Here is a 14,421-nt window from a genome sequence, read left to right on the forward strand (position 1 = left end):
GGCAATGAAGGCATTTGACTGGGTGGGTAGATAATAATATGGGAGAAGCTGGAGGCCCTTTGGAGAGAGGGCACACAGTTGTGTTAATATTCAAATGGTTTAGATGGGTGTCTGGTTGTTCATAGGCTATGCATGCTAGATTGACGTCAGAGGTGTTTGGTTTCTTGGTTTTTGTTTTTCTTTATAATCATCTTTTCTCAAATACATGCCCCCTCTTCATGTATTTGCATTTGGCGTGTCACAATCATTGATAAAATAGGGACAGCAGATCATACCTGATTAATTATGTTTCCCTTTCCCTTTGTGTAGTGCATTCTCCCTTTCTCTCTCTCTCTCAAGATAGATTCACACACTTCAGGAAAGGTTATATATTTATGTACATCTTCATATATATGTATGAAATGAGTTCTTTATTTAGGGGAAGGTGGAACATTTAATCTTGTTTATTTTTCATCTACCTAGTATTTTACTTACTGAATCACAGAACATCTGAAAAAAGAACACAAAGTTGGGTGGGCTGTGACTATAATTAAAATACATTGCATGAAATTCTCAAAGGATTACAAAAATATTAAATAATACAAAATAAGAAAGGGAGTGAGGGTTGATTTTCACAGTTCAGCCCATCACAACAGAAGGGTCTGGACATGAAGCAGGCCTGGTTAATTCATAGCACCCGGAAGGTAGAGGGAGAAAGAATGAGACCAGAGACAAAGTATACTCTTCAAAGACATCCACCCAGTGTCACACTTCATTGAGCCAGGTCCCACTTCTTAAAGTTCCTGTCAACTCCCCAAAGCATTTAACATTTGCCCTGTGAAGATATCTACATTCAAAGCCTCATACTTGCAGAACAGAAGAGATGCTAGTAGTAGGGTGTCTCCATCCACTTGGTTTGGGTATTGCCATATCTCTCCTTGTCTCTGTCTGTCTCTTTGTCTTCCCTGGTTACATCACTTTGGCAAGCTGCTTGAAGATGATACATCAGGCTTAAGCTATTGCTAGGAAGGTTTGATAAGTATTTTGACTTCAGATTTTGCCAAGTTGGCTTCTTTTCATGGGCACTTTCCTTTTGTCGTTGTCCCTTGTTGGTGTTCACTATGCCAGAAGCATAGTTGGAGTCCTTGGTACCAACAAAACCATGAGCAGTGGATAAATGGCATTTAAGCTGTAAAACATGACCTGTGGCTACGCATGGCTTTAAGTTAGAACAGGTCTTGGGAGGGTAGCCAGCCTTACTTCATTTATTCAGGTAGTTTAACAGCTTTGGCAAGAGGTAAGGAGTTAAGGGGTCTTCTTACCACAAATTTCCTCACTGGCAGCACCCCTAAGGCATCTTCTGTACACATGAAATTGTTCTCTTAATTCAGGCTACTCATTTAATGTGCATCCAAAGCCAGTTATGCAAAGTCTGGACTCTCCCTTCCTGTTGCTGAATAATAGTTACCCACGAGTTTTTAAGAGAGATAAGAGAGGACACTATTTCTCCCACCTTTCAAACGGAGCATCACAGAGGTAAAGACAAGTGCAGAATCAAGAGAACTCTGAATGAACGCTCACTACTTCCAGTTTTTCCTCCACCTATCTGTTAGGGAGCACAGTCTTCAACAAGGAGGGAGGACTATCCCCATGCCACTGGTTTCTATAATTTTAAAGGAGGTTTTAACATTTTGAGGCAGTAGATATGTGAGTTCTTGAATGCTGTACCTAATTAGAAGTGAAGGGCAGCAAACACCCAGGTGAATTATTTGTAGACCTAGGAAGAAAACTATTTTCCAATGCTAAGATAATACTGCTGCTCATATGTGAACTTTACTTAGATTTTATTAGGCTCATTGAAAAGGAAAGGGGGCCAGAATGACCCCAAATGATTTTTAAGTATGGTGCTATGGAAAATGCTGATTAAACCATAGGAGAAAAATTTCAGATTAAATGAATCAATTGATGCCCTCTGCAGACAAAACCTAGACCTTGCTTTTATTCTGGATGTTTCTATAATGTCTTTGGAAGCAGTGGCTAAATATTTCTTTCTGTACTTAACTCTGAATCAACAAATGCCTTAGACTGTCAAAAACAAATGTTTATTTTGAGACAGTGACATTTATATTTAATATTAGCTAGGCTAATATTAAAAATTAGAATTGTCAACAGTTCTCATGGTAGGAGACTCAATTTACTGGTAATCTAATAATCTGTCTTGGTCTTGTCTGTGGAATGGGAATTCTAAATCAATGATGAATTTTATTCAAGATTCCTCTTTTGTATGCATTTAGAATCTTAAAATATACTGGCAAAACTCTGATACTTTCATCAAAATTGCATTTCCTTTTTACTTTTAAAATGTTCATTGGTGAAAATTCACCCACAATCAACAATCACAGAACAATACTTTAAGTTTCTGTACATTTTAAACTTTTCATTTCTCTCTGCAACTATCAATTCAGAAATAAAAATGGATTTTTAAATACCTCTTGGCACCCAACCCTTCTCACTTAAATATCACAAACATTTTTCCATATCAATAACTGCACACATTCCACTGTGAATGAAAACATTATCTCAATTTCATCCAACATTTTATAGTCAATTTAATCATTTAATTAATTAGATTAATTAATTAATTCAACATTTAATCCATTCAGTGAATTTAGATTATTTATCAATTTCCTCACAAATGCAGTTAGAAACATCTTTTGTTATGCTCTTTGATCATTTTTCACTAATTGTTTTTAGGATGAATTTCTAGAAATAGAATTTTTAGCTCAAAGGTTAGTGTATTGTTAAATTCTTTGCAAAATGTTCCTAAATACCTCTTAATAATTTATATCCAGTGCTTTAATTATTTTTGTACAGGGAGAATGAAATTTATCTGATTTGGGCTTATTTGTCTTTTTTTAATCAGTGAAGAGCACTGTCCCACAGGTTTGTTGGGAATTCCTTTATAGACTAATTAGCCTATTTGTACTCCTTTCTCTGTTACCAGGATGGACATGTTTCCTTTCTATAGTTAAAAAAATAACAATAAGCCTATTGACCACCTGAATAACACATCTTTCACCAAGATCTTCAATTACCTTTATGAAAGGTTGGGTTTTTAATTTCTAATTATTCAGATTTTGAGTACAAAAGTAATACTTCTTGTTACATGTGTTAGGTTTTAAATACTTTTTTGTGGAGTAGTTGAATTTGTGAAAACTTAAACACTCTATCACTAAGTTATGAGAATATTCATCTACATTTTCTGGGCTATATAAGGATTTGCTTTTTATAATGACCATTTAAATTAATGTAACATAATGAGGGATTAGATTTAGCCCAATGTCGGTCACTGTGTCCAACATTTCTGTACTGAGTGAGACAATAGATCTACAACAGGTCTGAGACCTATCTACCTTGCTGGAGTTAGGGGCAGGTCCATTCAACTGGCTCACATGGCTCCTACGCTTTTTGGGAGCCTCACATGGAGCTTTTTGGCCCCTGGTACAAGGCCTCAGGTCTCAGTCTCCTTGTGAGGTGAAGCAACTGCCTTTCCAATCTGGATCCTCTAATTTAGATAGTGATGGTGCTTTCCTCTGACCATTTAGGTTACTCCAGAGAAAGACTTCTGGACCTTTCTGTCTTTTGTTTTCTTTAGTGAGTGCACTGGTTAGTGTCTATTGTTAACTTGACACTGGGAGAATAGAAGTTCAGTCAAAGAACTGCCTAGATCAGGTCGGCCTTTGACCATACCTGTGAGAGGGTACCTTGATTGATGATGCTGTGGAAAGGTCCAGCCCTCTGTAGGTGAGAGCATCCCTAGGCTGTTGGGCTTTTGCTGTAAGAGAAAGCTGACTGAGAATGAGGCAGACAGCAGGCCAGTCACAAGGGTTCTATGGTTTCTGCTCCCATTCCTGTCATGCTTGCCCTGACTTCTCTCAACAATGGACTTTGACCTGGAAATGTAGACTGAAGGAAACCCTTTTCTCACCAGAAGTTGTCCTTGCTCATGGTGTTTATCACAGCAACAGAAAATTAACTAGAACACTGAGTGTTTGGCTGCTTTGCCCTGTGGAGAAACAGGAACACCTGAACAAAAGACAGAGAAGCCACACAAACGTCGAGGCAGTATCCATGGCCTCAGTTCAGCCCTGGAATTTCACTTGTAACCTTCTCATCTACCATATCGGAACTCATTTAAATCTGCTTGAGTGTAAGGTGTAAGCTAGCTAGTGTTTCCTTGCTGATGGTGGTGAACAGCCTCTTAAAGGTCCCCTAGACGGTGGTGCATTGAGTGTTAGCTTTGTCCTTTTCCGTGAGGTGCCGATCTGGGTGTCACCTTAAACATTCCACTCATACAGTAACTCAGTTTATTCTTTCAACAAAGCAACTGCATTGTGCACAAGCCAGAGCTGTTGCAGAGCCTGTCAGATGTTTCTTTTTTTTTTTCTTTTATATTTTAATGTTTATTTTAAATTATGCATATATGTGTTCATGCATGTAGGCCATGTGTGTTCCTGTACTCTTAGAGGTCAAAAGAGTGTGTTGGATCTGTGCAGTTGAAATTACAGGTGGGTGATGGGAACTAACCTGAGGTCCTCTGGAACAGTAATGAATGTTCTTAACAACCTCTCTAGCTCTGCTCTCTCCTTTTACACAAGGATTTACTCACCTGGTCTTTGGTGCAGTCACTGTTTCTACTGAACTTCTCCTCTCCCAAGGATAAACATCACATGATCTATCTATCTATCTATCTATCTATCTATCTATCTATCTATCTATCTATATTATATATAGGTCTCTGATCTGCCTATGGCACCCAGCACACATCAGGTCCTCATCATTCCTCTTGATTTAAAAATCATTGAATAATATTGCCTTTCTTATGGATTCCACTTTCTTCTGAAATCCAGTGTGGCTCCAAGGGATGTGTGGAGAAAGTAACATGCAGAAGTCCCTTGGTTCTGCTGAAGGAAGCACTGGCATCATGTCTCTGAACATGATCACAGTTGGCACTTGGGCCCAATCACTCTTTGCTGTTGCGCTGGAAACTATGCTGTTTCATAGAATTCTTTTTTTCTTTCCCCATTATGCCTTAACAAGTTGTGGGTACCAAATGTGACTCTAATGTTAGTTACTCCACTCTGGGTTACACCATTGCTGTCAGAATCACCGCCTTAAAGGTGTGAGCAAGATTCAATATCACTGTGAGCTGTGTGCTCACCACCTCACTGAGTCACATGTGAGTCCTTAATTTTCAGATCATCTTAATGGAAAGGAAATTATAACAGTGATGTGATCCTGGCTTCTGAACTCAGGTCTTAAGCAGTTGACCTTGGACCACAGGACCCCAAGGTCACCATGCAAGAAGTCTGATTCTCCTGAGACTACCGGACCATGAGAGTGAAAGCACGTGGGGAAGCCACAGGTGTGTGTGTGTGTGTGTGTGTGTGTGTGTGTGTGTGTGAGAGAGAGAGAGAGAGAGAGAGAGAGAGAGAGAGAGAGAGAGAGAGAGAGAGAGAGAGAGAGATGGGGGCAATACAATACTTCATCTCAGAAATGGACCTGTCAGCTCTCAGTACCTCTGCCGAGAAGCCCCATGGATTAGAGACAAACAGCTCCTGTTTATTAAATCATGAATGAAATAAAATGACTATTTTAAATCACCAAGTTTAAGAATAATTTGTATAAAAACAAGTAATTGAAATAAAATTCTTCACTCATTGACTGCTCACCATCCAGTCCTCACTAATGGAGTAATTAGCATGATCTCCTCCATAGCACCCTCACATCTTGCAGGCATGTGATGAGCATGTGCTTTGTGGTAAAACTTTTACTCCTGTTTCCAGCTCAGCATCTTTGGTTTATTTCTTCACTTATTGTTTTCTTATCTGGTTGATGATGGGAAAGAACCACTGAAAAGATTTCTCCTTCTTACTAACATAATTAGCATTAAAATTCAGAATAACGGGGTTGGGATTTAGCTCAGTGGTAGAGCGCTTGCCTAGCAAGCACAAGGCCCTGGGTTCAGTCCTTCAGTCCTCAGCTCCAGAAAAAAAAATCAGAATAACTATTAACTAGTTTGTGTTACAATCTTAAGCTATGTAAATTATATATTTCTCAATTAGCATTTCAGCTGCATTTATATGGTACCCCAGGCTGTTTTCTCTAGCCTATGTGAAAAAAAATCTCATTACATACAGATATAGTTAAAGGAAAATTGTTGGCCTTTTGAAGGGATTATTTTGCTCTAAGTCATAATGAAATAAATCTATACATGGAAAGTATGAAACTGTAGGTTTTCAACATTGTCTTTACTTTTATCTTTTTCTTCTATCCCAATTAACTGTGTTGTGGAAATCATAGTATATCGTACTTTGGGTATCTGTGACTATCTAGCAATGTAAATAACACATGAGTCAGGATGAAATTCCCATTAGGACTGTCTTATGAGTGATTTTGAATAAAGATCAATAAAGGGTGTGGGGAATTCTTCTGATCTTGCATTGGGCCTCAGTTTCTTTTCATGGAGTATAATGGCATTCGTCTCTGCCGCATATAACAGCAGTAAGTTATAATTGGGTTGAGATAAGCTAAATTTTCAGCAAAGACAAACTACATTGACATTAAGTCTCATTCCAATAAAACACAAATAGGTGCTTTCTTGCTGGAAACTGATCAGCTTATTTATGAAAATGTGCTGGTCACTCACACACATTCTTTTACTTACTCTGCATAATCCAATATTTGTGGCTGACTTCATCCTTATTTTACCAAACGAAGGTTACAAAATTTATGGAAAAGTAATACAGAGAGGTGGATCCTGCTTCTCCGGAATTGGAAGCTTTCTTTTCCTCCCTTCTTTTTCCTACTGAAGGGTTTTCCAACTGATAATGGAAATGTTGCCAACAGTCATTAGTTACTGTCATCAAATGTGAGCATGTGGGCTAGGACAGAATATCAGTTCGGACATTGTAGCCAGTGATGCTACCAATCCCAGTTACTCATGCACTGCTGGCTTGAGTACCAATACCTTGTTACCTGTGGGGTATGCTAGGCCCGTGTCTTGTTGACAGTGAGACTCTGTGACAGTTGGAGAGGTGAGCTGAGGAGTCATGGAGTTGGGAGTGGGGAGGCTTTGAAAGACCTGCTGTTCTGGATCCAAAGATGCTGATTTCAGTGTTTTGTGCAGGGGTTTTCAGACATTTGTGTTTTTGTAAAATAGCCACTTTCAAAAGGAACACCAGTAGTTTAAGGGAACAGTTTCTTTTCTTCCTTTTAGGAGGTATTCTGTATGATTGCTGCATTTATGGCAGCACCCCAGGCTGTCTCCTTCAACCTATATGAAAGAAATGTGTGCACATATAATCATTTCTCCACAGCCATTTGCTTTACTGTGGCTACATGACATCTTGATGTCTCTCCCTCCGGTTTGTCCGCCTCATTCACAACAATATCATCCTCTGCGATAAAGTCAATGTGAGGCTTTGTCCTGCCAGTAACAGAGGGGAATTTAAATCTAATTCTGTGAATGCCAGGTGTTTGCCCACAAGCTGCAGACAGGATGCTGGCTGTCAGCTGCAGCACTGGCCTTGGCCATGACATTCATTCCCCACCCTAGTGTGACAGCTACACTTATGCCTTTATAAGCAGTCCTTCTCTGGTGAACCTTGAATATTATTCTTCAAAACTTTTTGTATTCATTCATTTATTTATATTTATTTATTTATTTATTTATTTATTTATTTATTTATTGTGCATGTGTGTCTATCTGTATCCCACTGTATCCCATGGCACATGTGCATATGTCAGAGAAAAACTTGTGGGAATCAGTTCTTTCCTCTAACCATGAGGGTTCCAAGGACTGAATTTAGAACATCAGACTTGGAAAACAGCACTTTCCTCATCAGCCTTCCAATGCTTACATTTCGACACACAGATAAAGTTCTTAAGAAAGACTCCTGTCCTCTCCACATCCTGTGGTTTTCTTTCCTACACAGAACCAGAGCTCCAGTTGTGGCAATGAGACTCCCCAAGTTCCTCATGGCAGTGGGGGAAACCCTAAGTAAGCAATGGCCATGCTCAGGACCCTGTAGCTTTCAGAAGTGATTTAAAATAACTGTGGGTGGTAGGGAAAGAAAGGGGAAGAGAGAGAGAGAGAGAGAGAGAGAGAGAGAGAGAGAGACAGAGAGAGAGAGAGAGAGAGAGAGAGAGAGAGAGAGAACAGAGAGAGAGACAGAGAGAGACAGAGAGAAGAGAGAGAGACAGAGAGAGAGAGAGAGAGAAGAGAGAGAGACAGAGAGAGAGAGAGAGAAGAGAGAGGCTGACCACAACCCTGTACTGCTGACTGAATCCCCTCCTCCTGTGCCCAGCTAGCCTGACAACTCTGGTCCCTCTCTCTCTTAGCATTGCTGCAAACATATCACTGAAACATAGCAAAAGAGATGGTGACATTTATATCTCTCTTTTTCCACAAACTCAAATTTTATTTAGTTTGACTTATTATCAGAAATAATAAGCACCATTTATTTTGTTTGACTTATTGCCAGCAATAATAAGCATCATTGATGCACATGTATGTTGTCCCAGGTGCTGTACTGGGAAGTCAAACCTCAGCAGTGTCTCTGCTATGCCCCAGATACTGAGTACTCATCCCAGTGGAGGAGACTCCAGTGGACTGCTGCCAGCAGGGCCTGCTGGGTCTGTGTGGGCAATGGGGCCTTGAAGTTGAGAGCTGTGTTTTATTTATCAATCATACCAACATATATTTACAACATACAGGACATCCCACAGCAGTGGTTCTTGCTGCCTGTTACTGAGTGTATGACAGAACACATTAAGATATGAAATGTACAGCGAGCACAGCAGAAGATTCACAGTGGATGTTCTTTACAATCACAAGCTAAGATTTTTAAAGATGAGTGTAGACTTTCTGTGTGTCTGTTTGTTGGAGATCTGTGTACAAGCTTTGATAAACATGAATTTATGGCCCAGGCTTTAATCCAGAAAATGTATTACAAAGACTCTGGAGAAACAAAAAGTTGATAATTTAGTGAAAAAACTTGGAAGATTCAATGAAAACTAAGCCCACGCCATGTACTGCAGAGGTTTTTCTAAATTCTTCAGAGCTTGTTCAATCGTTCCCTGTTTAAAGTTAGCAATGTTTTGACTTAAAGGTTTAAACAGCTTAGTGATTTCTAACAGATTTAGAGAATTTGAGGAGGTGCAGGCCTTAATCTTAAAATCTTAACAGTTGGCAGAATTGGAAACCATTCTCCTACAAATGAAATAGAAATGGCTAGGAAATACATAAAATAAATGTTTGATGTCTTTAGCCATTAGGACATGGAAGTCAAAATTATATTGACATTTTATCTTATCCTAAATTAGAATAATTATCATCAAAAAACAAAAAAAAAATGCTGGTGAGGATGTGGGAAAAACAAACTCTTATACAATGCTTATAGGATGCAAATTAGTCCAGCCACTATGAGAATCAGTGTCGTTTCCTCAAAGATTAGGATCAGAACTTCCAAATAATCCAACTATATCATTTGTGGGTGTATTTCTGAAGGAATCAAAGCCAACATACCATAGAGATACCTGCAGACCCATGATTATCACTGTACTCATTATAATATTTAAGTTATTATACTGGCTGGTTTTGGGTGTCAACTTGACACAAACTATACTTTTTTTTTTAAGAGAGGAAAAAGCCTCAGTTGAGTAAATGGCCTCCATGAGATCTAGCTGTAAGACATTTTCTCAATTAGTCATCAATGCGGGAGGGACCAGACCATGGTGGGTGGTGCCAACCTGGGCTAGTGGTCCTGGGTTTTATAAGAAAGCAGGCTGAGCAAGCCATGGGGAGCAACCTAGTAAGCAGTATCCCTCCATGGCCTCTGCATCAGCTCCTGCCTCCAGGATCCTACCCTGTTTGAGTTCCTGTCATGACTTTCTTTGATGATGAACAGCAACACTGAAGTGTAAGACAAATAAACCCTTTGCTCCCCACTTGCTTTTTGGTTATAGTGTTTTGTTGCAGCAATAGACACCCTAATTAAGACAAATTGGTACCAGCGTAGTGAGGTATTGACAGTGTAGTGACAGATCTGACTATGTTTTGGGGAGGATTGTGGAAGGACTTTGGAACTTTGGGCTAAAAGAGCCATTGAGTGTTAAGAGCTCTGTGGGATGTTCTGTGGGAACTTGGAAGATAAGAATGTTGAGAGCAGCACAGAGGATGGAGGCCTGGCTTATGACATTTCAGAGGGAAGTTTAAAGACTCTATTGGAGCCGTTTATTATTTTGAGTTAAGGTTCTGTGGTTCTGGTTAGCTGTGACTGAAGAATCAGTTGTGATTAACAAGATATCAGAACTACTAAAGCAAAACCTTGTTTTGTGGGATACTTGATGGTGGTCAGCTGGAGCTAAGAAATTAGCAGTGAGCAAGTCCAACATGACCTGCAAAATCTTCTGGGAAGTGTTTCCTGGCAGTACAAAGTAGCTGTATTCCAGAAGTGACCAAGGTTGTTCCTCCTAGTGATAGCTGCTGGACTTGGTAATGTATGGAGTCACCCAGGTGGTATTGGTTTTGAAGGCATAAAGAAGTCGTGAAGAGCAGCTGAGTCTTGGCACTGTGAAAGGCCAGGAGAGCCACTGGTGAAGGTGCATTTTCAGCCTCGTTGGAAGTTGATGGTCCAGGACTGAAGGGATCATGCAAAGGAGTTAAGACTTGGTACCATGAGGAGAGCCTATAAGAAGCTATTGGTAAAAGCACAGCCCACTTTTAGGAGAAGACCCCAGTGTTTTGGAGGTGCCAGTACCATGGGATGACCACCAAGAACAGAAACAGCAGTGGAGTGGAGACAGCCAGAGCTAGAAAATGAGCTGTGTGTTCTGCAGAGGTTAGAGCTGGAGAAGTGGCTGCAACTTCTCAGAGGAGCTCAGAAAATCATGCGTGAATCCCAGGTAAATGGACACTGAGTTATTTAAACTGTTGGAGTTTGATTTTGCTTGGTTCAGATTGTGATGGTGCCCTGGTCCTTCCCTCTTGAAGAAAGCATTTAATTTAATTTTGACTTTTACAGGAGGCCACAGCTGAAATATTTGAACTTTTAAAAGAGATTGGATATTTTAAAGATACTGAAACTTTAGTGTATTTGCATTTGTAAAAGACTGTAGGACTTTTAAACTATTTGTTTTAATGTGAGATATTGGGAAGGAATAAAAAAGGGAGAGTTGTGGCTTAAAGTGATGTGTTTGTGTGTCAACTTGATACAAGCCAGAGTCATCAGAGAAGATGGAGCCTCAGTTGAGGACATGCCTCCATGAGATCCAGCTGTTAGGAATTTTCTCAACTAGTGATCAATTGGGGAGGGCCCAGCTCATGGTGGGTGGTGCCATCCCTGGACTGATGGTCCTGGGTTCTATAAAAAGGCAGGCTGAGCAAGTCATGGGAAGCAAGCCAGTAAGCAGCTCCCCTCCATGGCCTCTGCATCAGCTCCTGCCTCCAGGATCCTGCCCTATTTGAGTTCCTGTCCTAACTTCCTTCAGTGATAAACAGCAGTGTTGAAGTATAAGCCAAATAAAGTCTTCCCTTCCCAACTTGCTTTTTGGTCATGGTATTTTGTTGCAGCAATAGAAACCCTAACGAAGACAGTTATTGAGTCAGCCCAGGTACTCATCAGTGGACGAAGGGAGAGCAAATGTGGCATACACACAATGGAGTGCTGTTCATCCACAACATCAATAAATTCTATTGTTTGAAGGGAAATGGTGCTAGGAAGATGGATCAATGGTTCAGAGCTCAAAGTGCTATTGTAGGGAATCCAAATTCAGTTACCAGTGCCCACATCAGGCAGCTCATAACTAATTAACTCCATTTCCAGGGGGATCTGTCATATCTCATCCATAGACATCTGCACTACACATCCACATAATTTAAAAAATTCTTTAGGTGAATAATGGAAAATGGATGGAACTGAAGGTTTTATTAAGTGAAATAAGTGAGACACATAAGGTTGGGTGTCATATGTTTTCTCTCATGTGTGGAATTTGAGACGACAGGATATGAAAATAAAGGACTATTCAGTGTGTAGAAGGGGGATAAGAGAGCAGTTGATAAGAGTGTATAATGGTATGAATATGGTCAAAGTGTGTTCTATTCATGTATGAAGGTGTCATATTACAATCCATTATCTGTACAATTAACATGCACTTAAAGACTGCTGAAAAGGAGGTGTCACAGCCTGGACTGCAAGTAGATCTGGCTTCTTGGTGTCATGGGTGGAGACTCAGATAATGTACTTCTGCCACTTATAATTGAAGCTCCCTGTCAGAAGAGGATATCCTAACAGAGGGGCCTAGGATGATGCTTTATCCAGAGGAGACCCTTTTGTTATACAGGGGTGGTGGTGGAGTGAATAGGTCAGAGGGTCAGAGCAAACATGTCAAATGTTTTTGACACACAAAACCAAAGTTAAAAAACTAATCTCTTGCATTCCCTCCTATCAGTGCCCAGTGCCAGCACCACGGGTCCCTGCTCTACCTCCATGGATAGTGTGCTCCTGAGCTATTGCCATCTTCAGCATTGCCAGCCACTCAGCTTCACTGCTACATGTCCCATCCAAGCCATGGAGTAGCCGTAGGGCCTGTTAAGGTGCTCACGGTAAGTCATTGGCTTTTTAATGACTCTGAGACTTGTGTATCTGTAGAAGAATCACTAAGTGTATTTGCTAATGTTCAACCTTTTCTTCCTACTATTCTGACTCTGCATCTCCATTGTACACTTTCATGGTACTAAATTTATGAAGCAGGTGGAAGTAAGAGAGATAGTACAATAAATTATGCCCAAACTGACCATTTTTGACCATTTAGTTCAAACCAAATTATCTCTTGTGCTCAAATATTTGATGACTTCACATTCCTGCTGTAGTCCAGTCAGAGACAGAATTTACATCTTATAATTCATTTCTTATGACCCTCCAGGGTCTCTGAAAATGCTTTTGCAACACACAGTACTCAGGTCTTAATCTTTTACAATGAAGGCAAAATTAGATTGATTTCACACGAGCCTGTAAGCAAATGAGAAAAGTCTCTATTGCTGCATCAGAAATGAAAAGTTTTGTAGGTGTCTGGTGATGGTGGCAACTTTGACAATAACCGTACAGCAAACACCTTCACAGGAAGTAGTTTTTCTGATGGAATTACTTCTTCCTTGGCTGCACAGGGGCATTGTTGTAGCAGAAAAAGAGGTTACTGTAGTAAGTGGTGCATTGATTTTTTTTTAAGTATAGAAATAAGATTCAGGATCATATTACAATTGCCTATTAGCACTGGTGACCCGTGAGGGAGAATTTGCCTAGAGCTTTCAGCCTATACAACAATTTGTCTGGCTCCATTGTTGACTGTATTCTTTCACCACCTTTTGTGAAATGTATACACATGCATGAACTTTGGAGACCAACATCTGAGAATGACATTAAAATATTTGATATGGGTGCCAATATCGCTCCCACCAACATGGTGAATGTTCCTAAGACCCGCCGGACGTTCTGCAAGAAATGTGGCAAGCACCAACCCCACAAAGTGACCCAGTACAAGAAGGGCAAGGATTCTTTGTACGCCCAGGGAAAGCGGCGCTATAACAGGAAACAGAGCGGCTATGGTGGGCAGACTAAGCTGATTTTCTGCAAAAAGGCTAAAACTACAAAGAAGATTGTGCTGAGACTTGAGTGTGTTGAGTCCAACTACAGATCTAAGAGGATGCTGGCTATTAAGAGATGCAAGCACTTTGAACTGGGAGGCGATAAGAAGAGAAAGGGCCAGGTGATCCAGTTCTAAGCTGATCTTGAAGACAATAAAATCATGAGCTTGTACTAAAAAAAAAAAAAAAAAAAAATTGATATGGGCCTGAACACATGGTTCAATGGTTAAGAGTAATTGCTGTTCTTTCAGAACACCCAGGTTTCATTCTTGGCACCCATATGATAGCTCATAACTTCATGAATCTCCGGTTCCATGGAATCTGGTGTCCTCTTTTGGACCCTGTGTATACCCATGGGCAAGTGGTAAACATAAAGTAATGTAGACACACATACATACAATAAAAAGAAAAACCATTGAAAAATGGTAATGTGAGGTCATTGGTACAGCCAGGCCATTAGAATGGAACAGGGTTCAAGGCATGAATTCCGGAGTGCAAGGGTTTACTAGACTGACCCTGGTGGTAGGCAGAGGGATTGATGGACAGACCACTGGGGAGGGCGAAGGAGTTGCTATTTACTAAGAGCACACACTTATTTTGATATTTAACAACTGGTGTTGCTGGTCCCATGGGGGGAAAAACTAATTTTCTTATCTTGGCCAAATTATTGGCTTTAGATAAATTGTTTTTTCTCTCTGACTTGTGATGCCTTCATCTGGAAAGCAGAAGTGTTGATA

The 14,421-nt window shown here is 40.2% G+C and overlaps 1 protein-coding gene across 1 annotated transcript; it reads left to right on the plus strand.

The window, feature by feature from the left end:
* The first annotated feature begins 13,490 nt into the window (after positions 1 to 13,490).
* Positions 13,491 to 13,847, plus strand: LOC118595003 (60S ribosomal protein L36a-like). Its single transcript, XM_036205261.1, has one exon. It carries the CDS (start codon positions 13,501 to 13,503, stop codon positions 13,819 to 13,821), a length of 321 nt encoding a protein of 106 aa, XP_036061154.1. The 5' UTR covers positions 13,491 to 13,500; the 3' UTR covers positions 13,822 to 13,847.
* Positions 13,848 to 14,421: the final 574 nt, after the last annotated feature.

The sequence above is a fragment of the Onychomys torridus genome, chromosome 13 (genome assembly GCF_903995425.1).
Source record: "Onychomys torridus chromosome 13, mOncTor1.1, whole genome shotgun sequence".
Classification (NCBI taxonomy): Eukaryota; Metazoa; Chordata; class Mammalia; order Rodentia; family Cricetidae; genus Onychomys; species Onychomys torridus.